Below are 26,920 nucleotides of genomic sequence, written 5' to 3' on the forward strand. Positions count from 1 at the left end.
ATTTACCAAAGTTTTCCAAAGGTGAAGTACTTATTGAAAAAACGGTTTCCAGAACAAGATAAGGTACTATTTCTGCTTCAGAAGATATAGAAGGAATTCTGTAAAAAAATGAATCCACCAAAAAACAGGCATTACTTGAACAATTTTGTTTAAAGCTTTGATATGTAGTCAAATTCTTTGCTTATTTCAAATACAGTGATACCTTGTCTTACGAATGCCTCTTCATACGAACTTTTCGTGATATGAACCAGGGGTTTAAGATTTGTTTGCCTCATCTTAAGAACCATTTTCATCTTACGAACCCGAGCCCGGGTGCATGGGCTCTCTTACTGTGTGTGCGCTCTCTTACTGCGTGCGCTCTTACTGTCGCAGGGATTCCCCTGCCACGTGACTGTTACCGCTGGGATTTCCCATTTGCTTGCCACCCCCGCTGGGATTCCCCACCTCTTTTTGCTCGCAGCGTCAGTCCCGAGGTGGGGAATCCCGGCCGTGGCAACGACCCATGCTTCGGCTTCAGACAAGGCTCACTGGCCCTCCATGGGGTGCTCCGTCACCTTAAAGCAGTGAAGCTCCCCGCTGCCGCTTTTGCCCAGTCCTCCACGGGGGGTGGAAAGCCGCGCCTGAACCTGGAGCCTGCTTAGGAGGCGCCGCCTGCTCGCTTCCTCCCACTTGTTCCACCGCGGCTCTTCCCTCCCCCGCGGAGGAATGGGCAAAGGCGGCAGCAGGGGGCTTCGCTGCTTTAAGGCCCCACTCGCTCACTTGCCCTCCTGCCAGCTGCAAAGACAGGGAGGCACGGCATCAGAACTTTCTCCCCGCCTTTCTCGTTCCCCTCAGCCGGGTGGACCACGCCTATTACCAACCTCCCTCCCTCCTCCTCCTCTTCCTCCTCCCGTCTCCCTCCCAGCCTCCCGACCGGCCGACAGCTCCCCGGCGTTCAGCTTCTTCTGCTGCCACCAGCACCCGGCTCCTTCTCTTCTTCTCGTTTCCATACAAGATGATAGCCGAATGGCGGTGCGGGTGAGTTGGGGGGAGTCGGGGGGATTCCCCTCTGCCTGCCGCCGCCCCCGAAAACTTTCAAACAGGGTGGAAGCCCCAGCTTCCTGCCCGTGTCAATCCACCCATGAGGCTCCCTCTGGGCAGCCTCCGCTGTCTTCCCCCCCCGCCTCCTCCACCCACCCCTAAACAAGGATCAGAATGCTGGCGGTAATAAGGCAAAAGGGGTGAGTTTTCGGATGGGCTTGCACTCATTATTCGCTTTTACATTGATTCCTATGGGAAACATTGTTTCATCTTACAAACTTTTCTTCTTACAAACCTCTTCACGGAACAAATTAAGTTCGTAAGAGGAGGTACCACTGTACTTCAGCATCAGTAAACACAAAAGAGTTGGGAAAAACTTTCCCCAAATTAAGAAACCCCAATATTTTATATTCTGATAAATTATGTAATCATCATCTAATCTCCAAAATATTTTATTCATTCATTCATTCATTCATTCATTCATTCATTCATTCAATTTTTTTATGCCGCCCTTCTATTTAGACTTAGGGCGGCTTACAACGTGTTAGCAATAGCACTTGTTAACAGAGCCAGCATATTGCCCCTACAATCCGGGTTCTCATTAACATTTAATTTATGAAATGTTCCTAAAAACATAGCATTGTGTAAATGAAATTTAATTCATGTGATTTCCTTTTGTTATTGATTTAATTTGCTATATGGTTATAAACCAAAAACAAAACAACACAGACCTCATTCACAGACGATGAAAAGAAAAATGAAAAAGAACAAAAACAAAAATAGTCTGTATGTATACGGGAAAAAATGCAAATATGAAAGATTCTTGCTTCTTTTGAAATTAAAAAAGTTTGTTTCTTCTGAAATGAATCCTAATTAATGTTAACCATGTCTGGTTTTTCAGGTGGGAATAAATCATACTTAATCAAAACCAAATATTTCCAAAAACATTCTGTTGAAAATGGAGGAAACCCAAATACTACTTGATTTAAGATACTGGTACCAGATGGTAAAGATTTATTACTAATTCAAATATTTTTAATAACAGGTTTCTAACCAGGTATCTATTTTACCTTGCCATTCTTGCTAATACAGAACAAGACAGCTCCAATTCTCTTCTCTTGTGTCTGATAATTGTGTCAATTTTGCTGATCTCTATACTGGAATAATTGGAAACATTTTAAAATAATTCAAATTATAATTCAAATAATTTAAAATAATTACAGACCCTTCATTGTAACATTAAGCCAGAGATTCTTAAACTGTCCTAGTTCATAATATTTTAAATGCCTCAGTAATTTTTTCATGGCACTCCTAGTAATTTCCAAACTGTACACTACTGTATTTTTCGGTGTATAAGACACACCGGTATATAAGACACACCCAGATTTTAGAGGAGGAAAACAAGGAAAAAAGTATTTTGATCCAAATGATGTAGTATTACATTGTTTAATAAAATACCAGTGTAGCAGAATACTTTTTATAAACTTCAAACTTGACAGCTTCAAGACTTGTGGACTTCAGCTCCCAGAATTCCTCCACCAGTCATGCTACCTTATGAATGGGAGTTGAAGTCCACAAGCCTTAAACTTGCCAGGTTTGAAGACCAAAGTCAAGTTTCACCCAAACCCAGCTTATTTGACCTCTACGACAATCATTAAGTGTTGTACCTCATGATTCTTGACAAGTGTATCTTTCTTTTATGTACACTGAGAGCATATGCACCAAAGACAAATTCCTTGTGTGTCCAACCACACTTGGCCAATAAAAAATTCTATTCTATTCTATTCTATTCTAAACAATGTCTCACAAAGCAGAGAAAGGAAGTAGTAGGCCTAAGAAATTAAAGAAAGGAAAAGAAGCACTGTTTATATGTTTCTGCCCTTAGAACAATATGTCTATCATCCAAAAAGATGCTAAAACATCTAGATGAGATGTTTTACTATTAGGCAGTGAATACAGATAATGGAACACTAAAAATCAAACTTAAGGAATAGGGGGAAAATACTGCATTAATAAAAATATTTTTGGCACAGAAAATGAAGTGTCAGCAGAATACTCTGGCTATTTTTATTTTTGACCCTTTTTGCAATTTGTATCAAGAATACATTTTTACAAATAAATATTGAAATAATGGAACAGCTTTTAGAATGTTTCATGTAAAAGTTCATATTCTCTATTAACCTTATCTATACATCTTCTGATTGTATTTTTGTTCACTGGTGCATCTGAGGGGAGATCTGCTAGTAGGTCATCTTCATTTGTGTCTATTTGGAGGGGGCTGTTGAAGTGAAAGAGACCCCCAAACACACAAAATTTCTTTTAGATCTTGGAACCAATTTGCTGTATATTTCTTCACCTAAGCATATGTAAATGCTTAGGTGAAGAAACCTTGCAAACAAAACTGTAGGCCCTCAACTTCTTATTGCATATGTATATTGTGAATGGATTTTTCCTATTTAAATGTGTATTGTTATCCATTATGTAGTCAAATGGGTCAGAAAAATCTAGCAAAAACTTTGTCCATTCTAACAAAAATCTTAGGAATTGAAGCACATCTAACTATTTATTTATTTGTTTGTTTGTTTGTTTATTTATTTATTTAATTGGATTTGTATACTGCCCCTCTCTGAGGACTCGGGGCGGTTCACAGCATATATAAAAAACAGAACAATAATATAAATCCAATTAATGCTACATTTAAAAACAATCATGTAAATTCAATTAAAAAGAAAAACTTATCAACCAATCATTCAACAATCATACTTAAAACATTCATTGGTCAGGGGGAAGATCTAAAAGTCCCAAGCCTGGTGGCAAAGATGAGTTTTTAAGCTCTTTCGGAGGCAAGGAGGGTGGGGGCAGTGCGAATCTCTGGGGGGAACTGATTCCAGAAGGTTGGGGCTCCCACAGAGAAGGCTCTTCCCCTAGGTCCCACCCATTGTTTGGTCGACGAGACCCTAAGGAGGCCAACTCTGTGGGACCTCACCGGTTGCTGGGAATCGTGCGGCAGAAGGTGGTCTTGGAGATAATCTGGTCCTATGCCATGTAGGGCTTTATATAACCAACACTTTTAATTGTGCCCGGAAACTGATCAGTACCCAATGCAATCAGCGGAGTGATGGCGAGATGTGGGCATTTCTTGGAAGGCCCAAGATGGCTCGCGCAACTGCATTTTGGATAAGTTGAAGTTTCCGAACACTTTTCAAAGGTAGCCCCATGTACAACTAAATTGTAACGTATTTTTCTATATTGCCATTTTGTTGCTTCAAAAAGAATCATTAGATTGGCAAACTGGAGGAAGAATTTTACAAGAGGTTTCTACCTTATTTTGCTCCAACTGTCACCGCCTTTCCTCTCCGCTCCCTCGTCTGCGTGTATATGTATGTGCAAGAGAGCGAGAGCGAGCGCTGGATGGGTGCAAATACCCGGACACAAGCGGCGTCTGCGCCACCTTCAAAGCTCCTGATCGATTCTCTCTCTGGGAGCCCTGCTTCTCCCACCCCCACCCCGCACATCCCATTTCAGCCTGCGCTCCAAAAGCACTTTTCCCACCGTTTAAGACCTGGCACTCTTCTCTCAGGGTGGGGAGAACAGAGCCACAAGCACTGCCTTCAATCTCTGTTCAGGGCGGCCACAGGCGCTTCCAGTATTCTTCGGCCAGGCAAAAGATGCAGCGGCGACGGAGGACACCTGAGAACCTCTGCCACCGCGTCTTTTGCCTGGCCGAAGAACAGCGTTTTTATGAGCCGATAATAGAGACAAGACGAAGATGGGAACAGAACACACTCATAGGGGGGAGGACAAAGAAACCAGTGTTGTGGACCCACTAGCAAGTGAGAGTGGCTGGAGGGACGGGAGCGAGTCCAAATGGAAGCTATTGCCTGCCCTTGTCAGTGGGTGGGAGCACCTGATAAGGACAGTTTACATACTGGGAGGCTGGTGAGGAGAAGACCATCTAAAAACACTGGGAGGAGGACAAAAATTGTGCAGATAGGGATCCTTAGTGCTACTAATATGCTAGCGCCCCCCGCCTGTTTCTCCCTGAACTGCAATTTTACATATCTATTTGACTGGTCTGGGGAGAATGGGAAAGAGAGGCATATGAATGTTGTTGAACTCCCCCTCCCCCATGAAGGGACCTTGATAGAAGAACTACTATACTAATAATAATATTTCACTTAGCGCTTTATCACTCTCCACGTGCTGGAGAGAGGGTACGCCACATAAGAGTGGACAAAATGGTTTACTGAGATCTTGCTAGATTTAATTGCCAGTGCCTATTTATTGTTGCCATTTAATTATTTTTTTAAATTAACTTATAGGAGTGTTAAACATTTTAAAGATAGGTGATTGCTGAATGGACTGAATGGAGAGTATGAGTGAATTGAGTGGATTTATAATCTCATTTTAATTAATTATAAGTTTTTGTGTTTACTGTTTTTAGGGGAGGTGGAATGGAAGGGGGGGCTTATGGGGTGATTAATTTCTAGAAAGGGTAATTGTTGATGGAGAGTATGATTGGGATGAATGAACTGAATTGAAGAGCCAGCATGCCTGGCATTCTGGAGGTGGGAGGAGTAGGGAAGTCAATATCTGGGGTGGTAGAGGGCTGGAATATTCCGGTCTTATTGGGGAGAGGCAGATATGGCAGGAGACATAGGGTAGCTTCTCTCGGGGAACAAGAGCTCACTGCTTTAAAGCAATCCCTTGTTCCAGCCCCATGAGCTCAGCCCGGGGTACTGATGACAAACAAAATCCAGACCCTAGACTCAGGCTGTTGCTACTCAATGCCAGGTTGGTTGTAAATAAAGCTTCCCTCATCCAGGATTTACTTCTGGATGAAGAGGCTGACCTGGCATGTGTGGCTGACACCTGGCTGGGCCCAGAGGGAGGTGTTCAGCCATGACCCAGGGAAGTGGGGGAGTGGCTATTATAGCCAAGACCTTCAAGCCTACACAGGCTTGCTGCTCCTGAGATAGTGGGCTGTGAGTCGCTCTTTGTGAAGTTGGACCTAGGAGTACCTGCTTCCCAGCTGTGTGTCAACAGCCCTGCCTGCGCTACTCGTGGAGGTAGCTGGGCTGGTGGTAGAGTTCCCCAGGCTTATTATCTTGGAGGACTTAAACCTACCGTCACTCAGTGAGTCCTTTGGGTTGGCGTAGGAGTTCCTGGCCACCATGGCAACCATGGATCTGACCCAAGTAATTCAGGGTCCGACTCACAAGAGGGGTATTCCTCTCAGAGCAGTTGAGTAATGACCTAAAATTACGGGGCTTAGATATCCTGCCTTTGTCATGTCAGATCATTTTCTGCTACGGTTTGATTTTAAGGCTCCAATCCTCCCCACAGGGAGGCAGAAGTGATTAGGTGGTTCTGCCCCAGGCGCCTGATGGACCTGGAAGGCATTCAGAGGGTGCTTGAGGTTTTAGCATATTCGCTGATACATAGTTCGGCAGAGTCCCTTGCTACTGCCTGGAATAAGGCTGAAGTGAGGGCTGTAAACTGGATTGCACCTTTGTGACCTCTCTGTGGCAGTAGACCCTGGAGATCTCCTTGGTTCACTGAGGAACTTTGGGAGATGAAACGCCAGAAGAGATGTCTAGAGAAGTGTTGGAAGAAAAGTAAATCTGAATCTGACCAAACACTTGTAAGTGCTCATATTAAGACAAGATGCATGTATCATGTTGCCGTGATTGCATCTGCGTAATCCCGCCCAGCCGTTCCCTCCTTAGCCCGGGATGGTGGTGTTGAGGAACCCTTACAGGGTAGTGCTATGGATTTTTAAAAAATTTTGCAGAAAAAATTGCTTAGATCCGAACAGACCTTGACTCCAACTGGAACACAGTGTCAGCTGAAAATGAGTCAGTTGCGGTGATAGGGGCTTGTGTGGGAGGAGTTTGACCTGATAACGCCTGATGAAGTGGACAAGGCCATGGGAGCTGTGAGTTCCGCCAACTGTTTGTTGGAACCATGTCCTTCCTGCTGGTTTCGGCCAGCATAGAGTTGATGAGGAGTTGGGTCCAGGAGATTGTCAATGCTTCTTTGAGGGAGGGGTTGCATACCCCCTCCTCAAAAAGCCTTCCCTGGATCCAGCTGAACTTAACAACTATCATCCTGTCTCCAACCTTCCCTTTATAGGGAACGTTGTTGAGAAGGTCATTTTGCTCCAGCTCTAACGGTCCTTGGATGAATCCCTCAACAGTCAGGATTCAGGCATGGCTACAACATGGAAACTGCTTTGGTTGCGCTGACGGATGATCTCTGGCGGGGCCGGGTAGAGGGTCCTGGTGCTTCTTGACCTCTCAGCAGCTTTCAATACCATCGACTATGGTATCCTTCTGCGCCAGCTGGAGGGGTTAGGAGTGGAAGGCATTGTTTTATGGTGGCTCACCTCCTACCTCTCTGGTTGGTGTTAGCAGGGGATCAGAGGTTGACTCCTAAGTCCCTCTCTTGTGGGGTTGCTCAGGGGTCGGTCCTCTCCACCTGCTGTTTAATATCTACATGAAACTGCTGGGTGAGACCATTCTTGAGCACAGGGTGAGTTACCATCACTATGCTGATGATACTCAGCTATACATCTCCACCTGTGTCCACTCAGTGAAGCAGTGGAAGTAATGTGCTGGTGTCTGGAGGCTGTTAGGGTTTGGATGGGTGTTAACAAACTCAGATTCAACCCCACAAGACAGAGTGGCTCTGGGTTCTGTCTCCCAAGGACAATTTCATCTGTCCATCCATTACTCGGGGGTGATGGGACTTTTGTCCCTTTTAGAAGATCCGCAACTTGGGCGTCCTCCTCAACCACAGTTGACTTTGGAACATCATCTTTCGGCTGTGGCATTTGCCCAGATTCGTCTGGTGCACCAGTTGTGGGCCTATTTGGACAGAGAGTCTCTACTCATGGTCAGACATGCCTTTATCATGTCGAGATTCGACTACTGCAATGCTCTCTACATGGAGCTCTCTTTGAAGAACATTCAGAAACCACAAATCATGCAAAATGCAGCCAAGTGAGCGGTCATGGGCCTTCCTAGGCATGCACGTTTCTCCAGCACTCCACGGGCTGCATTAGCTGCTGATTGGTTTCCGGATGCAATTCAAAGTGTTGGTAATGACCTATAAAGCATTGGGCCCGATTACTTGCGGGATCGCCTTCTGCCATATGAATCCCAGCAACTGGTTAGATCCCACAGAGTCAGCCTTCTCCAAGTCTCGTCAACTAGACAATGTCACTTGGCATGGCCTTGGGGAAGAACCTCTCTGTGGGGGCTCCGGCTCTCTGGAATAGCTCCCCCCAGAGATTCGTACTCCCCTCACCCTCCCTGCCTTCCCCAAGAGTCTTAAGACTCATCTATGCTGCCAGGCTTGGGGTGATGAGAGTCTAGTCCCCTGACCAATGAATGTCATGTATGGTTGTTGTCTGAGTGGGTATGATTGATTTAAAAAAAATAAAATTGGCCATTATTGAGTTTTAAATTAATTGGATTTAGGCTACTGTATTGTATTGTTTCCTTTTCTATACATTGTAAGCCGCCCCGAGTCCTCGGAGAGGGGCGGCATATAAATCCAACTAATAAAATAAATAAAATAAATGTTGCCAAGTACCCAAGTACACCAAGTTTATTTTTCTAATCTAATACAATGTTAGACGGCAAGCAGGATTATTATCTAAATACCGAACAGAACAAATTTGACAGGGAGACAGGGAGAAGCTGTCTGGAAAAAGAAAAACTGGATCTGAAAATAGTCCAAGTTAAAAACTGCTGTTTTGGGGGGGGGGGGGGCACAGAAACCGGACACATTTTCCTAATTGAATTGGGCAGTGGTTTGGAATGTTTCTAACTAAATTCCCTTCTTTCGGTTTTCAGGATCCAAAGAAGAGCTATTATTAAGGGTTGGAAAGAATTCCAGAAATCATATTTTTAAAATATTTGCTTTCTAGTTACCTCTCTACAATAACATAGGGCAGTTTGGGAGGAAAGCTAATAACACAATTTCTCCCAAAAGCAAAGGGAACTATTCTAGTATTTACAATATTACAAACTTCTGGATAAAAAATAAGATGTATACTGACCTTTCTCTGTGATAATTAGGAGATACATCAGTGAAACTACTATTAGAAGAAAATCTGTCATGCCAATTACTTTTGAAGAATCTGTTCAAGCAGGTCTGTCTTCTAGGCTGTAAAATAAAGTATTCATATTACACCTCCACCATAGTTCCCCCTCAAAATCTAACTTGCATACACACAAATCTTTCCAACTTGAAATGAAAAAGTATTTTCTTTATATTGTACTCAAGTATATTTGTTTATAAATCGCTGTAATCAAATCAATCTGAATGGCACATAGTCCACTAAATATCCCAAGAGAAGGAAGGAGACCTATGCTGGTGTAAATTACCATAATCCTCAGTGGGAAGAGATCCATGTCGGACCGGTGGAAGAAATTGACCTTGAACCAACAAGACGACTGGGCAAGCCTGTTGGAATCCAGCTGAAATGCCCTGATTTCCTCGGTGATAATGGCCTGCATAACCTTTTGAAAGGCTGAAGTGACAGAGTTGGGCCACAGACCAGCAGCCGTAGGAGTGAAGATGGCCTCTGGTGCACTCCTGACTCAAGGAGGAGGAAGAGCTTGAGGAAGATTCTCAGGAGCTGTGCCCTGGAAGAAGGACCCTCAGAGAGATTGGCATCGGAATTAGGGGCATTGTCCAGAGATGGGACGGCATAATTAGACGTCCAATTGGTGAGAGCCAATGGAAGACCAGGCAGAGAAGACCCTGGGTCTAGCAGGGGAGTCTGTGAGTGATGATAAATGGCTGCCTGCTCACATAGCTTAGTCAGTGTCCTATGGTGATGCAATTCGTCCCTTTTTGGACTCTTTAGAGGATGAGGCCTCATGGCATGAATGAGAGGTCCTTTGGGAACCCCACTCTTTCCTGCCATTTTGTCTGACACTGACTTAAGAGGATTTGGAGCCTCTAGATGCCATTGGCACGAATGTAGTGGCCTTTTTGAAGGACTGCGTTGGAGCTGCCGTGGCCAAGGATATGAGGCTAGAGTGCAGATTGCACTAAAAGGTCTTATAGGTCAGGAGCCTCTGCCATGCCTTTGTGGGGGGCATGGCTGTCAGCTTCTAGGGCACTCAGAAGCTGGTAACTCCTATCTATGCTTAATTGCTTTTGGGAGTGTGGCTAGAAGCTGCCAAGGCACTGGGAATGAGAAGTTCCTAGGTAGTGCTCAACTGCCATGTCTTTGAGGGGCGTAGCTGTCAATTGTCAAGGGACTTAAAAGGTCCAAGCTTTGACTTGCTAGTCAATAATTGCAGGGGAAAGCCAGAATTAGTGGGGCGGCTTGTTAGGAGACACAATAAATTGTCCCTTCTCCCTCTCGGCATGGATCCCTGAAGAGGGGGAGGAAACGTCCTTCTCCTCAGGCAGCTCAAGATGTAAATGCAATCCCTGTGATCGGGATCTTCTCCCCAGGCAGATTCTGTCACCAAACCCCAAATAGTTAAATGCAGCTCGCTCGGAGATGTTTGGAGCAGACAGCAGAGAAACGAGGCTGTTAATGAAGCAATCAAAGGCAGATGCACTGAAAGGGAAATCCAAAATGGCGGCCGCAACTGTCGCTCCCTTGGGAAAGCCAGCGGCGATTAGTTGATTGTTGTCTAAACTAATCAAGGGAGGTCTTCTGTGCTTGGCTAAAGCAACATTAAAGTGAGTTAAGTACACTTGCTCCATAGACAGCACAGAAAACTGTCCAAAAATGGTGCATGTGGTAGCCAAAAAAGTGCATCACATTTTAGGCAGTGGGCAGTTCCAGCCTGAAATGCGAGGATTGTGGAGGAAAGTATTTTCAGTTGGCGGAACACTTTCCCCCCTGATCCTGGCATTGCAGATGCCACTTTTTGGAATTGTGGAGAGGATCATGGGGAAGGAGGAGGGTGGCATAAAGCAGCGCCATCTTAAACCAAAGCTTCTGAGTAACAGGGTAAGAAAGCTTTGGTTTAAGGTGGCGCTGCTTTATGCCACCCTCCTCCTCCTTCTTCAGCAAGCGAGAGGTGCCTCAGAGACTTGGCTGGCAAAGAGGGTGTAGATTACTGAATTCTTTTTCGGAAAACCTATTGGGGTACTCCTGTAATTCGCAGGGACTACTCGCTTTCCCTTCAGTAATCCTAACCCTCACATACTCTGAGAAGCCCTAGTTAAGGGCTTTAAAAAAATTATTCTGGGAGAGTAACAATGAAAGAGCTTGCATTCCAGTAAGAGCTGGGAACATCATTAGCACCTGGAAAGAAACAGTCTGAGCAAGTAGAGCAATGGAAAAAATCTTGCAGAGACTTAGGGCAGTGATGGCAAACCTTTTCTCCCTTGGGTGCCAAAAGAACGTATGCACACGCTGTTGTACATGCGTGAATGCCCACACCCATAATTTAATGCCTGGGAAGGGCCAAAACAGCTTCACACACACCTTGGAGGCCCTCTGGAGGTGGAAAGACCCGTTGTACCTACCTGAACGGTCTTCTCGATGCACTGGAAGGAGAGTCCAACATGGTATTTTACCAATCCTATTGGTAGAGACTGAGTTAGAAATTTACATATTAACTAAGCACCGCCCCCTTGCAATCCCCATGAGCTCAGTTTTAAAAATGAAAACAATGTAAGAGGATGTTGTGATTCAGCCTTAGGCTCCTCAAGGACCGGCTGGATCTCTGCCAGATCCATGCTCAGAGGAGGAAGACAGTGACCAGGAGGGGGAGGACCAGGCAGACAGGGGAGAGGAACATCAGGAAGAGGAGGAGGGAGAGCAGCCTGAGACCCCGGGGGGGGGGGGGCTCCCCCAGCTAGTAGCCTGGATTCATTGGATGAAGACGCACAGGCTATAATAGACATGAGGCAGCGACGTGCAGCTCAAAGAAGGGACCAATTAGCAAGGTATTTACATCCCTGAATTGGGTTTGGGTGTGGTTCTCCTCAGCGGGGCTGAAAAGGCAGGCCCGCCCTTACCGTCTTGTGGAGAGTTATCAATTGGGAGTCCTGTGACCTTGCTTCGATTCTTGGCGTCTCTGATCTTGGCTTGTGGCCTAGAAGTCTGGAAGACTTGGGGGAGGCGTGGGTTTTATTATCTACCAGCGTTGTTAAGAACAGTTTTTGTTACCTGTGTTTTCTTGGCATTATATAAACTGCCTTTGCTTTTTACCAGTGTGTCTGGATACTCTTTTTGGTTGGTGTTGGCTGCTGGGGGGGACCCAGACAGAACAGAGGATATCCAAATTTTATTATTAACAACCAGATAACTAAACAAAAACCCAATCTCCGGCGTCCCTGAACTTCAATAATGCCGGGTGGGTTTGGACTCTCCTTCCAGTGCATCGAGAAGACCGTTCAGGTAGGTACAATGGGTCTTCTCCACTGCATCTGGAAGGAGAGTCCAACATGGGATATACCAAAGATTCAAGGCCCATGGGAGGGAGAAGGTTTTGTTAGGGACCTTGGAGATGAACACACTTGTTGTAGAACACGTCTACCAAATGCTGCCTCCGCCGAAGCAAAGGAGTCCAACTTATAATGTCGAATAAATGTCGTAGGGGCTGCCCAGGTTGCAGCTCTGCAAATGTCTTCTATAGATGCTTGTGTTGACCAAGCAGCTGATGTGGCCACACTCCTGGTTGAATGCGCTGTCAACCCTACTGGTGGAGTCTGGCCATCTGCTCTGTAAGCTTCAGTAATACAGTCCTTAAGCCAGCGGCTGATGGATTTAGAAGACAGTCCAAGTCCCATTTTATGCTGTGAGAAAGAAATGAACAATGTCTCAGACTTCCTGAACACCTCAGTCCTTCTGATGTAAATCTTCAGAGCTCTTCTGACGTCAATCTTGTGCCATCTAACTCCGATGGATGGCTACCATGTGTACAAAAATCAGGCAGTATTAGCTCCTGTTTTCTGTGGAATGATGTATTCACCTTTGGTATGAAGGTGGGATCTAGGCGAAGTACCACTCTATCCAGATAAAAGATGCAGAGATCTGGTCTTACAGAGAGAGCCGATAGCTCCGACACTCTGCATGCCGAGGTTATCGCCACCAAGAAGGCTGTCTTAAGGGAAAGTAACCTAAGTGAGATAGATCTTAGAGGCTCAAATGGAGGTTTTGTCAGTGCTCTAAGAACTAATGCAAGATCCCATGACGGGAACCTTCGAACGGGTGGGGAATGTTTGTTTGAGGCTCCTCGTATAAAGTCTCTTACCCAGGGGTGCGGAGCCAAAGAGCGAGTCTCTGATGCCTGTATCATAGTAGAAAGGGCTGCCACTTGCCTTTTTAGGGTATTAGGGGCCAGACCCTGTTCCATCCCTGTTTGGAAAAACTCTAAGACAGTAATCACCGATGCCTCTCTAGGATTTCGGTGGTGTCTATCAAAAAATTCACAGAAGGCTGCCCATGTCGCTTGGTATATTCTAGAGGTCGATGGGCGTTGTGCGGCCTGCATTGTGTCGATGACCTTCTCCGGTAATTCTAGGTGACTTAATCTGTGCCTCTCAAGTGCCATACGGTCAGAGACTGGAAGCTGAGCGTCCTTCTTCCCGGCTTTCTTCTTTGAGTCTTCCTTTTCGCATCTTCCTTCTTTGCGCTTTCATTTTCGTGCCTTCCTTCTTTACAGCAGGTGAGCTTGGGGTTCGGTGGGAGGGCAATAGTGGGGGGGTGGCTGAGGCTTCCACTTGTGGCGTCGTGAGCTGCCGTGGGAGTGCTAATAGCAGCAGCGGCGGCGGTGGGCAATAGCCGGGGGGCAGGTTCTGCAAGTGAGAACTCCAGCCCTGGGGGGGCCGCTTCTGCAAGTGGGAGCTCCAGCCCTAGGGGGGCGGCTTCTGCAAGTGGGAGCTCCAGGGCTGAAGCCTCAGCCCTGGAACTCCCACTTGCAGAAGCGCCCCCCCCCCGGCTATTGCCCGCCGCCGCTGCTATTGGCACCCTCCCGCGGGAGGCCGGCAAAGGTTGCTTTGAAAGTCGGCCCCCTCGCGCCCATGGCTTCTCATCACTGCCCCCGCCTGCCTAATCCACGGGAGTGCTAATAGCGGTGGCGGCGGGCAATAGCTGGGGGGAGGCTTCTGCAAGTGGGAGCTCCAGCCCTGGGGGGGGCAGCTCCTGCAAGTGGGAGCTCCAGGGCTGAGGCTTCAGCCCTGGAGCTCCCACTTGCAAGAAGCTGCCCCCCCGGCTATTGCCCGCCGCTGCTGCTGCCATTGGCACCCTCCCGCGGGAGGCCAGCAAAGGTTGCTTTGAAAGTCGGCCCCCTCGCGCCCATGGCTTCTCGTCGCTAACAGCAGCAGCAGGGGCGTCAGGCAATAGCCGGGGGAGGGGCGGCTTCTGCAAGTGGGAGCTCCAGGGCTGAGGCTTCCACTTGTGGCTGTCCCTGCCCGCCCGATCCATCCTTCTCTCCGGCTTTCTTGGGGCGCGGCTCCTCCCACAGCGGTGGCTGCAGCAGCGCTGGTGATCCGGCCGATAGCCGCTCCAAGTGCTATGGGAATGCCCACCCCTCTCACAGTCCCGTACCGGGCTGTCAGTAAAGGGGCTGCTTCCCATCCCCCTGCCAGCTTGCATGAGAGAGAGAGAAAGAACAAGAGAGAAAGAAAATAAGAGAGAGAAGAGAGAGAGAGAGAACAAGAGAGAGAGAAAGAAAACAAGAGAGAACGAGAGAGCAACAGAGAGAAAGAACAAGAGAGAAAGAAAATAAGAGAGAGAATGAGAGAGAGAGCAACAGTGAGAGAGAGAAAGAACAAGAGAGAGAGCATGAGAGAAAGAAAATAAGAGAGAATGAGAGAGAGCAACAGAGAGAGAAAGAACAAGAGAGAAAGCATGAGAGAAAGAACAAGAGAGAGAAAGAAAGCAAGAGAGAAAAAGAGATAGCAAGGGAGAGAGAAAGCAAGAGAGACAGATAGGGAGAGGAATGGAGAGAGAGAGAGAAATGAGAACAAAAAGGGGAGAAAAAAGGAGAAATGAGAAAATGATTGAGGCAGAGAATGAGAGGAGAGAGAAACAAAAGAGAGAGAGAGAGGTGATTCTTGAAGCATATGGTAAAAAGCACCCAAATAATAAGAAACCCCCCCAAGCCCTCACCGGTTTTTGAAAAGAATAAAAGAGAAAAAAAACCCAGCCGTCACTTGGTTTTGGAAATGGTTCGAGTGTGTATACACACACACACACACATAAGGGGGGGGAGAGAGACAGGGATGGAAAAAGAGGAGAAGTGAGAGGGAGAAGGAATGAGGGAAAAAGAGAGGAAGAGAGAGAAATGAGAAACATGAGAGATAAAATTGGGAAAGACAGGAGAAGTACCCAGAAATGAGACAGTGTTATAAATTTGAGGAGGGATGATTGATGATTGACTGTATTTATAAGGGGATGTTACATGGGATTGTATATATGAGGGGTTTATTTATTTATTTATTTATTAGATTTGTGTCATTTTGGTTGGTGGTGTGCCCCAGGATTTTGTAAATGTAAAAAATGTGCCGCGGCTCAAAAAAGGTTGAAAATCACTGATCTAGAGGAACCTCCGACAAACAATGCGCCTCCGATCTGCCTCGTCAGGTCTCGCAAAATAGCGCCCAGTCACCCCTTGCTATTGTGCCTGCGCACTAGGGCTTGCTGCCCTTTCGCGCCTACCAGCTGCAGGAAGTCAGTCCGTTTCACGCCCTCATGGTGTTGTGAGGGTAGCGACCCAAAATGGCGGCACCCATGTCGTCCGCGGCTTTTTTGGGACTTTACCGCTGTTTCCAGCTAATTCCTGCTGGTATCTCTCTTGCCGCCTCTTTTAATTATTATGCCTGCGGCCCTTGTCCTCGCCGAACCGCCGTTGTTTGGGCGGCAACGCTTGTCCGGCAGTCGCCAAACAGCTGAGAGGTGCTGCTCCGCTTTCTTTGCGAAGTCCTTGGGGGCACTCACGCATTTGAGCCTCCCAGTGGGGGGAGGCGGACCCCTCCACCTTCGGCTCGCAGCCCTAGTTTGGCCTCGGAGGCCAGGGACCCCAGGCTGAGGTGCTCCTCTTCGGGGTACTTCCCTCAGACGGAAACAAACCCCTAAGGAGTAACGTCAGGGGTGGTGTCCACGGAGGACAGAGACCCCATCGCCAACGATATTCAGTAACCTGTAAGGAAACAAAAAGAAAAACATTAAACAGGTAATTTACTTATACAATTTACTTAAAGCAAAACTCAGTATGTCTCTACACTGGGACTGAGTTTTTAAAACTGAGCTCATGGGGACTACAAGGGGGCGGTGCTTAGTTAATATGTAAATTTCTAACTCAGTCTCTACCAATAGGTTTGGTAAAATACCATGTTGGACTCTCCTTCCAGATGCAGTGGAGAACAGCCTGTCTCCCAACTTATGTTGGGCTCAGTAGGCTTGTGTTTCACCTTCCCCAGGTTCCAAAGGCTTCCCTGGAGCCGGGGGAGGGTAAAAATGCCCTCCCCCATCCCCCCTGGAGGCTTTCTGGAAACCAAAAATGCCCTCCCAGAGCCTCAGTATGAGCCAAAAATATGCTGGCCGCCACACATATGCACGTTGGAGCTGAGCTAGGGCAACAGATCATATGCCAGCAGATATGGTTCCACGTGCCACCTGTGGCACCCATGCCATAGGTTCACCATCACTGACTTAGGGCTTGGAAAATATTCTTCTTTGCAGAGAGTAACAATGAAAGAGCTTGGGTACATTAATAGCACCTGGTTAGGGCTGGAAAGAAACATCTGGAGCAAGTAAAGTAATGAAAAAAACCCTACACAGAGAGGGTTTGGAATACATTCTTTGCATAGAGTAACAATGAAAGAGCTTGCAAGCTGGTAAAAGCTGGGGACATTGTTAGCACCTGGAAGGGCTGGAAAGAAACATTTGGGGCAAATAGAAAATGAAAAAAAGAAAGACAGGGTTTGGAAAACATTCTTCGCAAAGAGTAACAATGAAAGAGCTTGCAAGCTAGAAAGAGCTGGGAACATCATTAGCATCTGGATAGGGCTGGAAAGAAACTTACTCAGAGCAAGTTAGAGTAATGAAAAAAAAAACCTGCAAAGACTTAGGGCAGTGATGGCGAACCTAAAAAAAGGTGCCAAAAGATCGAGCTTGCACGCTATTGTGCATGCATGAATGCCCACAACCATAATTCAATGTCTGGGGAGGGCAAAAACAGCTTCCCCCACCCATTGGAGGCCTTCTGGAGGCTAGAAACAGTCTGTTTCCCAACTTCTGGTGGGCCCATTAAGCTCCTGTTTCGCCATTCTGAGGCTCCAAAGGTTTCCCTAGAGCCGGAGCCCTGGAGCCAGGGGAAGGGAAAAATGCCCTCCCCCATTCCCCCCCGGAGGCTCTCTGGAAGCTAAAAATGCCCTCGCAGAACCTCTGTGCGAGCCAAAAATCAGCTGGCCGACGCACACGTGTACACTGGAGCTGAGCTAAGGCAACAGCTCATGTGCCAGCAGACATGGCTATACATGCCACCTGTGGCACCTGTGCCATAGGTTTACCATCACTGACTTAGAGCTTGGGAAACATTCTTTGCAGAGAGAAACAATGAAAGAGCCTGCAAGGTAAGAGATGGGAAGATCATTAGCAGCTAGTTAGGGCTGGGGGGGGGGGGGGAGAGGAGCTACATTCAGAGTATAAGACGCACCCTAATTATCAGCCTCTTTTAAGGAGGAAAAATATGTGTCTTATGCACCGAAAAATACGGTGCATATTTTATGAACAGAATGTTGTCCAAGTCAATCTTATGTATCTTTCCATATGCGTAGTCAATTTTATATCATCTCTCTATTTTCAATTTCAGCTATATTTTCTTTACATATTTTTCACTTAATTTACTTTCTTCTTAATATATAAACAATATTAATAATCACCAAAATTCCTATTTTTTTCCAATAACAGCAATTAACTTATCATATTTAGGTTAGGTTTATTGGATTTATATGCCGCCCCTCTCCGCAAACTCGGGGCGGCTCACAACAATATTCATTATCCATACATTTCCCAGATTTTCTATCCCACTGCATTTCAATTTCATCTACTAATTTCATTAATTTAAGTTTCTCATTTAACCTGCTGTTCCATTTTACTATAAACAATCTACATTGTCATCTTCAAATTTTACATAAAAACCCTTTCACTATCCACAACTAACAATATATCAAATTTTTCCTCACAGTTTTTACTAATCTGTTTTGCCATAAAACATACATCATCATATAGCTTAATTACTGATCTGTTTTACAAAACCCCATGTACCTAGTCCTCTTACTTTTTACATGGTTGAGGCTCAAACTTTGCAAAGAAACCCTCAAAAATGAATTTACAGCAATCTTCAAGCTGCTGAAGTTTCAAAACTACTTGGCCTTTCAGGTTGATTTTTGGCAAATGTACTAAGTACACAGCTGCAATGAGGACTTCCGATTTGCAACACTTTCCTTCAAGTTGTTGAAAAAATATAAGAGTTCAAATTTGGTACTTAACGGGTTTTTGATGCCCTGTTTGATCCTGTGGGACAGAATGGGGTTTTGCCAGTTTATAAAGCTTTATAAGATGTGCAGTTTCTCCACATATCTCCAACATACTACTGAAACTGCCGCCTTTACAGCTTCTTGAAGTTGGCCCAAAATGTCATTTTTTCTAACTCAGCATTTTGCAACCCTTTACTTGAGGCCTCCTAGAACTCCCAGTTTTTAGTCTTTTGAACTAAAATTTTGCACAGCATAGTTTTATATCATAAAGAAATTATGTGCCAAATTTCATCAAAATCTGAGATGGTAAGGTGGGGATGATCTTTAAAATTGGTCCACTTGACATGGAATGACCCAATACGAACCTTATTTTCCTTCCTCCTTTCCACTAATCTTTTAGACTCTCAAAAATTCCACATTAATTTTCTCCTTTTATCCCATTTCCTTAACTTTTTTCTTTTTAAAATATTTATGTATCTGTTAAGGGTTTCCCTTTTCCCCCTTTTGTTGAGGGATGTTCCCAGTACATCATCAGACTGTTTTTTGCTTTCATTCTCTTCTTCAGTATTATTTTCTTGCTGTTTATTTGCCACCTTCTCTCCTAATTCTTGCTCTGTATATTCCAACAAGATTTCTGATTTATCACCTTTTAGTTTCACATTTATTTTTTAACATCTCAAATAATTCCTCATACAATTTAACAGACTTTTAATCCTTTTATATTATATCACATTTAATTAGTACTTAAGATCCATATAATCTCTTTTTATTTTCAATTTATTATATATCCAATTCAGATAATAATCCAAACCAAACCAATTCCAAAATCTATTGCCTTCCACAGCTGTGGAAAAACAAAGCTAACTAGTTTAGGCAAAACAGACATTCTTTAAAAGTTTCAAATTTATCTTCTTACAATTCAACAAGACTTTTTTGTAATGTGTGCTATTTTAAATGGCAGTTTAAGAAATTGAAAATGTTTAACTATTTAATTTTACCATCCTTAATAATGACAACTTTATAAAAACAGTAATCTAATCACACAGCTCCCAATAACAAATAAGGGCCCACAGGGTTGGCCTTCTCCAGGTCCCGTCGACTAAGCAATGTCGGTTGGTGGGGCTACGGGGGAGGGCCTTCTCTGTGGCTGCACCAGTTATCTGGAACCAGCTTCCTTCTGAAATCCATACTGCCCCCACCCTAGTGATCTTATGGAAAGCCATAAAGACTTGGCTCTGTGGGCAGGCCTGGGGTTGTTCATCAAATTACACATCTTTTAGATCTGGCCATAAAATATATGAATGTTTTAATATAAGTTGTTTTAAATTGTTTTTTAAACTGTTTTTTAGATGTACCTTGTTGTAAGCCGCCCAGAATCCTTCAGGAGTTGGGAGGCATATTAATTAATTAATTAATTATTTAATAGTTAAACATTTTCAATTTCTTAAACTGCCGTTTAAAATAGCACACATTACAAGAAAGTCTTGTTGAAATCTGAATAAAACCAAAGGTATACCTGTAAATTGTATTTAAATAAATATTTTATTAATTAATTAATTAATTAAATAAATAAATAAATAGTTTAAAACAAATCAGATGTATTTATTTCAATTGCCCAATTCTACTTATATTACCGTATTTTTCAGATTATATGATACACTTAGATTTAGGGGATGAAAACAAGACAAAAATAGTTTTGGGCCTCTGCGCATCTCGTTTTTGCTCTCCCTGGCCCCCAGAAGCACTTTGCAGGCCAAAAGTGGGCACATTTTTAGCAAAAACAGGGTGTGTAGGGCACTGCAGAATGCTTCTGGGGCTGGGGACGGCAAAAATGTGATGTGCTGAGAGTTTGTGAGGCCAAAAATGAGTCCATTTTTGGTGAAAACGGGACGTGTGGAGCACTGCAGAGTGCTTCTGGAGGCTGGTGAGGGTGAACATGGGATGTGCGGGGAGTTCAGGAGGCCAAAAATGATCCCATTTTTTTGCAAAAATGGGATGTGCGTAGCACTGCAGAGTGCTTTTGTGAACCGGGGAGGGCAAAAACATTTCTGTATTCAATCTATAAGATGCACTGAAATTTTCACTCATGGGTGGGTAGGGGGGATTGTATCTTATACTCCAAAAAATACGATATATCCTTTAGTTCAGGAGTGTCAAACTGGCAGCCCATGGGACGGATGGGTCAAGGACAGGCTACACCCACCCAAGTAAATCGCCAAACAAAAAAAAAATGGCAATATGACGCGGCAAGTTTGACACCTGTGCTTTAATTACATCTAATTAATATTATCAAACAGTGCATTTTTCAAAGTTAAGATTTATAAATTCTTTCAAACTACATAAATAAGTTAACTTCACCATGATTGGCTTAAATGTCAACAAAACAGAAAATGCAATAGCTCAAACATATGAAGAAGAAACATTTATCAAGGAATATACTAAAAGTGAAGGATTTTAAAATAAAATAATTTGAAATCTTCATTATTTTAAATATATAATATGAACAAACCTTATTTTTCTTCACTGAATTTGTAACTTCTTCCTTGTTTGAAGGATCTTTATATTTAAAATAAGAAAGAAAATATTTAACTTGATTTTTTAAGTCCTAAGGCAAATATAATTATCAATCCTAATTAATTTTAAAGAAATTTTGTTGCAAGTATTTAACTACTGAAAGAACTTAAAATGCAGAAGAAAAAATTATTCCAAGTCTCTTTGAAAGTTATATAGAATGACACATAAAATATGTATTTCTTTCTCAACCTCTTAGTTAACTCAATAATTAAACTGCAGTTCAATAATGCAGCAATTGCAAGGGAAGTTTTCATGTCCTCATTACACAGCATTAAATGCCATAACATTTAAAATCATAACAAAAATTCTTCTGGATACCATATAAAGCTAACCTAATCCAACAATTTATTTCCACATTGTTATGGCAAGTCCATATATACAACAGCACATCCAAATTCCCCAGCAACTGATATAAAGAGGCTACTTCTTCCAATACTAGAAATGTTACCATTATGAATACTAGCTATATAGAGAGAGAGATTTGGCATACATTGTTTTAATTTCTTATAAAATCAACATCATTGGGGTAATTACATGAACTATGGAATGTGAAGAAGAGTCATTCCTTTTATAACATCAAACAATTAAACTTAATTGAATGACCCCAGATGTCAAATTATGAGAGAAAAACATTTTGCAAAAATTATAAAAACCTTTATCTACATCTTATGCATTATTCATAATCATACAGCATCTGTACAATTATATATAATTATATTGTCTTCCATGCTTTGATTTTTTAAGGCTACAAAGCATAGCTGAATTATAAAAATTCAAAATTAATTTTAATGGAATTAAACATAGAATTAAATTATGCCTTGGTACCTATTTGGCCATTCATTTAAAATTTATCATTAGATAAATATATGAGGCACCTCTCATCTAGACCATGCTATTGAAACAAAAAAAATTAAAATGCAGGAAACAGGTTATAACAATATATTGATAATATTAAAATTGAAATACCATAGGCTTTTAGAATCACAAAACCGGACTTCATGCAAATTTATGAAGTTCAGACTTTGCCTGATAGGTCTGTCTGCACTTAGATCTGAACTGAAGTACAAAAACATGCAAATATGCAAAAACACTAAAATATGAGTATGAGCAGACAAAGGGTTTTGATTTTATAAAGAATTTTGTGCTTTGGGGAAATTTGCTAAATATGCTAAACTATAACTCATAAAAGATTAAGTTATAAAATAATTATGTACAATTTCTGTGAACTTTTTGCTTCAACAGGCTAATATAGGAAGACTTTTAGAAACTGTTTAAGGTAGTGAATTTGGCAGAAAAATAAATATATTCAAAGTATTCCTCAGAAGAGTTTAACTGCCCAAGATAGTTAATTTGTTAGAATAGCAAATAGCACAAAACAAATGACATGTTTTGTGAAAATGTCAAAAGGCCAAGAAGTTGACCCAAATGACTCACTTACTGTATTTTGGGTTCCAGCTTTTATAGATAAAAGGTAAAAAACCTATGCCAGCATTTTCTTGTTTTCTGGGAAAAAAACATACCAAAGATTACTTATTATTAATTTTAAAAATTAAGTTAATTTTATGTTCGTGTATATTATTGATATGTTTGTAATAATGTATCTGAGTGTCTTTAAAAAAATCTGAAGATATTTTAACACTCCAAAATATTCCGGTCAAAAAAAAAAAGAACCATCAGTGACTTACTCCATTAAAAAAATAAGCAAATAAAACTACATCTATTCTTCTGAGCAATATGAATTAGGAAAAGTTATTCCACAAGTTACAACAGTTCAATTAGTGCCCGTTCAAATTTACAACACCCCAAAAAAAGTACTTATAGTCTGGTCTAAACTTTCATATATTGCACCAACATACCGGTAATTCGCCCTTACAACTGATGGCAGAGACTTTGCAACATGCCCCCTTGCCTTCTCCCCCAATTCTGCCCCGCTGGGTCTCCACAGGCACTGGGCCTGCTTTGCTAGCTTCCCAGATTCTGCTCCTCCCCACCCCATTTCCCATCATTTACTTACTTTTCAAAGATCTCCAGAATTCTAGAATCGGTTGGCTCACTTGGTATAAAAGCCAAAGTCATTTATTCAGATGCTGGTGAAGCTATAAGAATATGAGATCTAAGGAAAACAGCTTCACTAGCATCGGAAGAAAGGACTTTGGCTTTTCTGCTATGAGGGTAGTATTCCTGAAGGCTTTGTTTCAGTCCAGCCTGAGTAGGCTGCAGCAGGCTCCTACTTGCTGCTTACTGGCTGGTTTAAATAAGCTGCTTCAGGGATTGGGCGTGAAGGCAGCGGCAGCAGCCAATCAATATGGAGCTTGTTTCCTTTGTTTCATCAGACTAAACTGCAAACTCCACATTGATTGGCTACTTCATATGAAAAACATATTAGAATTGAAGTATTTCAAAAGTGAAAATATACTGCTCAAAAAAAATAAAGGGAACAATCAAATAATACATTCTAGAACTTGAATGAATGAAATATTCACTGAATATTTCATTTGCACAACTATTCCACAATAGTTGTGGATGTTTCACAACAGCATGTGAAATTGACTGTCAATCAGTGTTGCTTCCTAAGTGGACAGTTTGATTTCACAGAAGTTTGATTTACTTGAAGTTATATTCTGTTTTTAAGTGTTCCCTTTATTTTTTTGAGCAGTGTATTTTTTTATATTGTAAAGATGGTTTACATGTGGTATTGCTAACCTTTTGCAAGTTTTCATAGTTATAGGGCAATTCTTGCCCTTATTACAACTGATGTTATCTTTTTTGCTTATTTGTTGCTTTATTTGAACCTGCAAAGAAATTAATATTAAAATTAGTACAAGTTTTCCAATAAATTATTCTAATGTTGTTTTTAGGAATAATTAATTAACCTATAAATTCAATTCAATTCAATTCAATTCATTAGATTTGTATGCCGCCCCTCTCCGAAGACTCGGGGCGGCATAAAAATATTAACTTGTTTAAACATTATTTACAAATACTACCACATATTCAATATATTATTTTCCAAATGAACTTTAAAGTCAAGGTAAGAATATATTGTCAATCTCAGAAAAAAAGTAACCCAAAATCTCTGATATATTAAGTTTCAAAGCAGAAGAGGAAAAAACAGGGAAGGCTTCAGGTCAATTAAAACTATAGCTGCTACATCTGCTATTGTTACTGAAAATGAACACTAGAAAAATTAATTTTATTAATTAAATCTTGGAACTTACCTTTACAGAATCTTCTGAAGTATTTAGTTTACACACAGCCTTGAATTGTTTGCGGTCCACTGGGCACGAAGCTCTTGTCTAAAAGGTTTAAATTAGTATTCAGAATTTTAAAATGAATATTTTTAAAAATTATAAATACAAGTTTTGGTTATAATTCATGAGGGATATAAAACATAAATTTGCATCATATTATCCTGGTATCCACTTAGAGCTCTAGTATTATCATTTATTTTTCACATTTAACGTATATATTTTAATTTTATATATTGTTTTTATTATATTTTGAAATTTAATAGTACACTGCCCAAAGTCCTTCCTTGAAACAGGCAGTTCACAAATGTAAAAAAATATAAATTACATATATTAACATGCAACTTTACATGAATAGACTCCTGCTTGAGCAATGCAATGCAACTATTATTTACTCCCACAGATAACCCACAAAAGCTTGGATTCTTGAATTGGTTTAACACAGAATGCAGAAAATTAAGAACCATTCCATGAGCAGAATAACCATATAATTCCCTCAAATGTTCAGTCGTTACAAAATTTATTTTGAGCAGATGGAAGTCAACAGTTGTTTCATTTTGATTATTTTGGAAAGCTTATGTAGCTTTTCCTTCTATGAAAAACATATTTTCATTAATTATTTTTTTCTCATACATATAGATATAATTCTTCTATTAAATATGGAAAGTTGATTAAATAATAAAAAGTTTATAACTTCACAATACTTTGAAGTAGCACATGTGAATCAGTACACTTCAAATCTCTTTAACTGTAGCAAATTTATTTTCTTTAAATTTAAAATCAAGTAATTTCACAAAAGAAGTAACCAAATGTACAACGTAAACCTGTGGATTGCAAATCTCTTTTACTCGAAGTAATTTTATTTTATTTAAATCTAAAATCAAGTAATTCACAAAAGAAGTAATTAACCAAATATTTTAAGTGAAACAATATATTAATATGCTAATTAATTATCCAGGCTTGATTCAAACTGAATGAAGACAACATACAGAAGCAAATCCTACATACATGTTAACCCACTCACTATCAGGCCAAAGCTATCATTTGATTTGGAGAATTTGGCCTGCCACATATTATGATGTAGAATGTATTAGTGCCATGGGAATTTGGGAGGAGCTGCTGCATGAGGGAAATAGAAAAATAGCTATAACAAATTCCTTCTAGATTCTCAAGGTCATCCTCTGTTCGACTTCTGCCTGGAAGCTGATGGAAGTAACAGGCAGGTTGGCAGAAAGACACTGGTCAACGTGGTGGACTTGTGGGTGAGGAAACAAAGGAATGAACTTTCAACTGGGTGGAGAAACCCATGGATTTCTCACAGATGTGCCAACATGGGTCTGCTAATAAATTGGAACTTTGAGGAATGCTATGCCTTGGAATCAGATTTAATTTTGGATGTTATTTGGAGCCCTGAGACTCACTAGGTAAGGGCAATAGAATTTATTTATTTATTTATTTATTTATTTAAATAGGGAATCCAGAGCGTGATACCATGGTCTTTCAAGACTGAAGGATGCCAATGCAATTCAAGCAAAAATGGATTCCTTATATAAAAATATATTACGTGGCAAGGCAAACTTAGAATATGGTTTCTGAAGAAACTGTTTAAAAATGATCAAAATAACTTAAAATAGATATGAGCAATAATTGTAGATGTTTAAAGCAGCGTTTCCCAACCGGTGTGCCGCGAGACACCGCCAGGTGTGCCGCCTGGGCGGGGCGCTGCGGTGCCTCTGACCTCTCCGCTCCTGCCCGATGCCGCGGTTTCTGGCGCTCTCCTGCTGGGTCCCAAAGAAGGAAGGCAGGAAGGAGAGCTCCATTCTTCGCGCCTTTTTCCCGCCTTCCTTCTTTGGGGCCCAGCAGGAGAGCGCCAGAAACCGCGGCATCGAGCAGGAACCGGGAGGTCGGAGGCACCGGCACGGCAGCGCCCGCCCAGCTGAAGCTTCCCTGTCGTCATCGGCAAGTGTCCTTTGGGGCCCGGCAGGAGGGCACTGGTGGTGGGAGCGGGGGGGGGGGCGCGGCTGCAGCGGTGCAGGCAGTCGCAGGGAGATGGCGGGGGGAGCGGGGGGGCAGCTAAAGCGGCCCCGGGCACCGTTCCCTGTAGGCTTTTCCAGGGGCACGCAGGGAGCCGCGGCCACCCGCCCGCCTACCGGATTTCCCTCCGCGCTGCTGGGGAGGTGGATTCGCCGCCCCCGCCAGCCCGATCTCCCTCCAGTGGCTGGTGACGTAGATCTACCGCCCTCGCCAGCCTGATCTCCCTCCGTGGGGGGGTGGGGGGCGACGAACCGACGACCGGGCGCTGTCCGTCCGTGTTGGGTGGTGCAGAGCAGGCACAGGCAGCCCCAGGGGAGAACAAGGGAGGGAGAGAAAGGAAAGAGAGAGTAAGGGAGGGAGAGAAAATTGAATGAAGGAGGGAGAGAAAGAAAGAGTAAGAAGTAGAAAGGATAGAGATAAAGGAAGAGAAAGAGGGGGAGAAAGGAAAGAGGGAGGAAGGTGGGAGAGAAAATTGAATGAAGGAGGGAGAGAAAGAAAGAGTAAGAAGTAGAAAGGATAGAGAAAAAGGAAGAGAAAGGGAGGGAGAGAAAGGAAAGAGGGAGGGAGGGGGG

At 42.9% G+C, this 26,920-nt stretch overlaps 1 protein-coding gene across 9 annotated transcripts in view; it reads right to left on the reverse strand.

Annotated features, from left to right (window-relative positions):
- SCAF11 (SR-related CTD associated factor 11) overlaps positions 1–26,920 on the reverse strand; it is a 176,403-nt gene that overhangs the window by 95,249 nt on the left and 54,234 nt on the right. For all 9 annotated transcript variants that reach the window (XM_070755586.1, XM_070755582.1, XM_070755591.1 and 6 more), the window contains exons 4-10: positions 24,285–24,362; positions 23,770–23,858; positions 22,505–22,569; positions 21,002–21,048; positions 9,089–9,195; positions 2,091–2,177; positions 7–98 (exon numbers count right to left, since the gene is read on the reverse strand). In XM_070755586.1, coding sequence (XP_070611687.1) covers positions 7–98; positions 2,091–2,177; positions 9,089–9,195; positions 21,002–21,048; positions 22,505–22,569; positions 23,770–23,858; positions 24,285–24,362 — 565 coding nt within the window. The remainder of the gene's footprint in view (positions 1–6; positions 99–2,090; positions 2,178–9,088; positions 9,196–21,001; positions 21,049–22,504; positions 22,570–23,769; positions 23,859–24,284; positions 24,363–26,920) is intronic.

Source organism: Erythrolamprus reginae, chromosome 6 (assembly GCF_031021105.1).
Source record: "Erythrolamprus reginae isolate rEryReg1 chromosome 6, rEryReg1.hap1, whole genome shotgun sequence".
Lineage (NCBI taxonomy): Eukaryota > Metazoa > Chordata > Lepidosauria > Squamata > Dipsadidae > Erythrolamprus > Erythrolamprus reginae.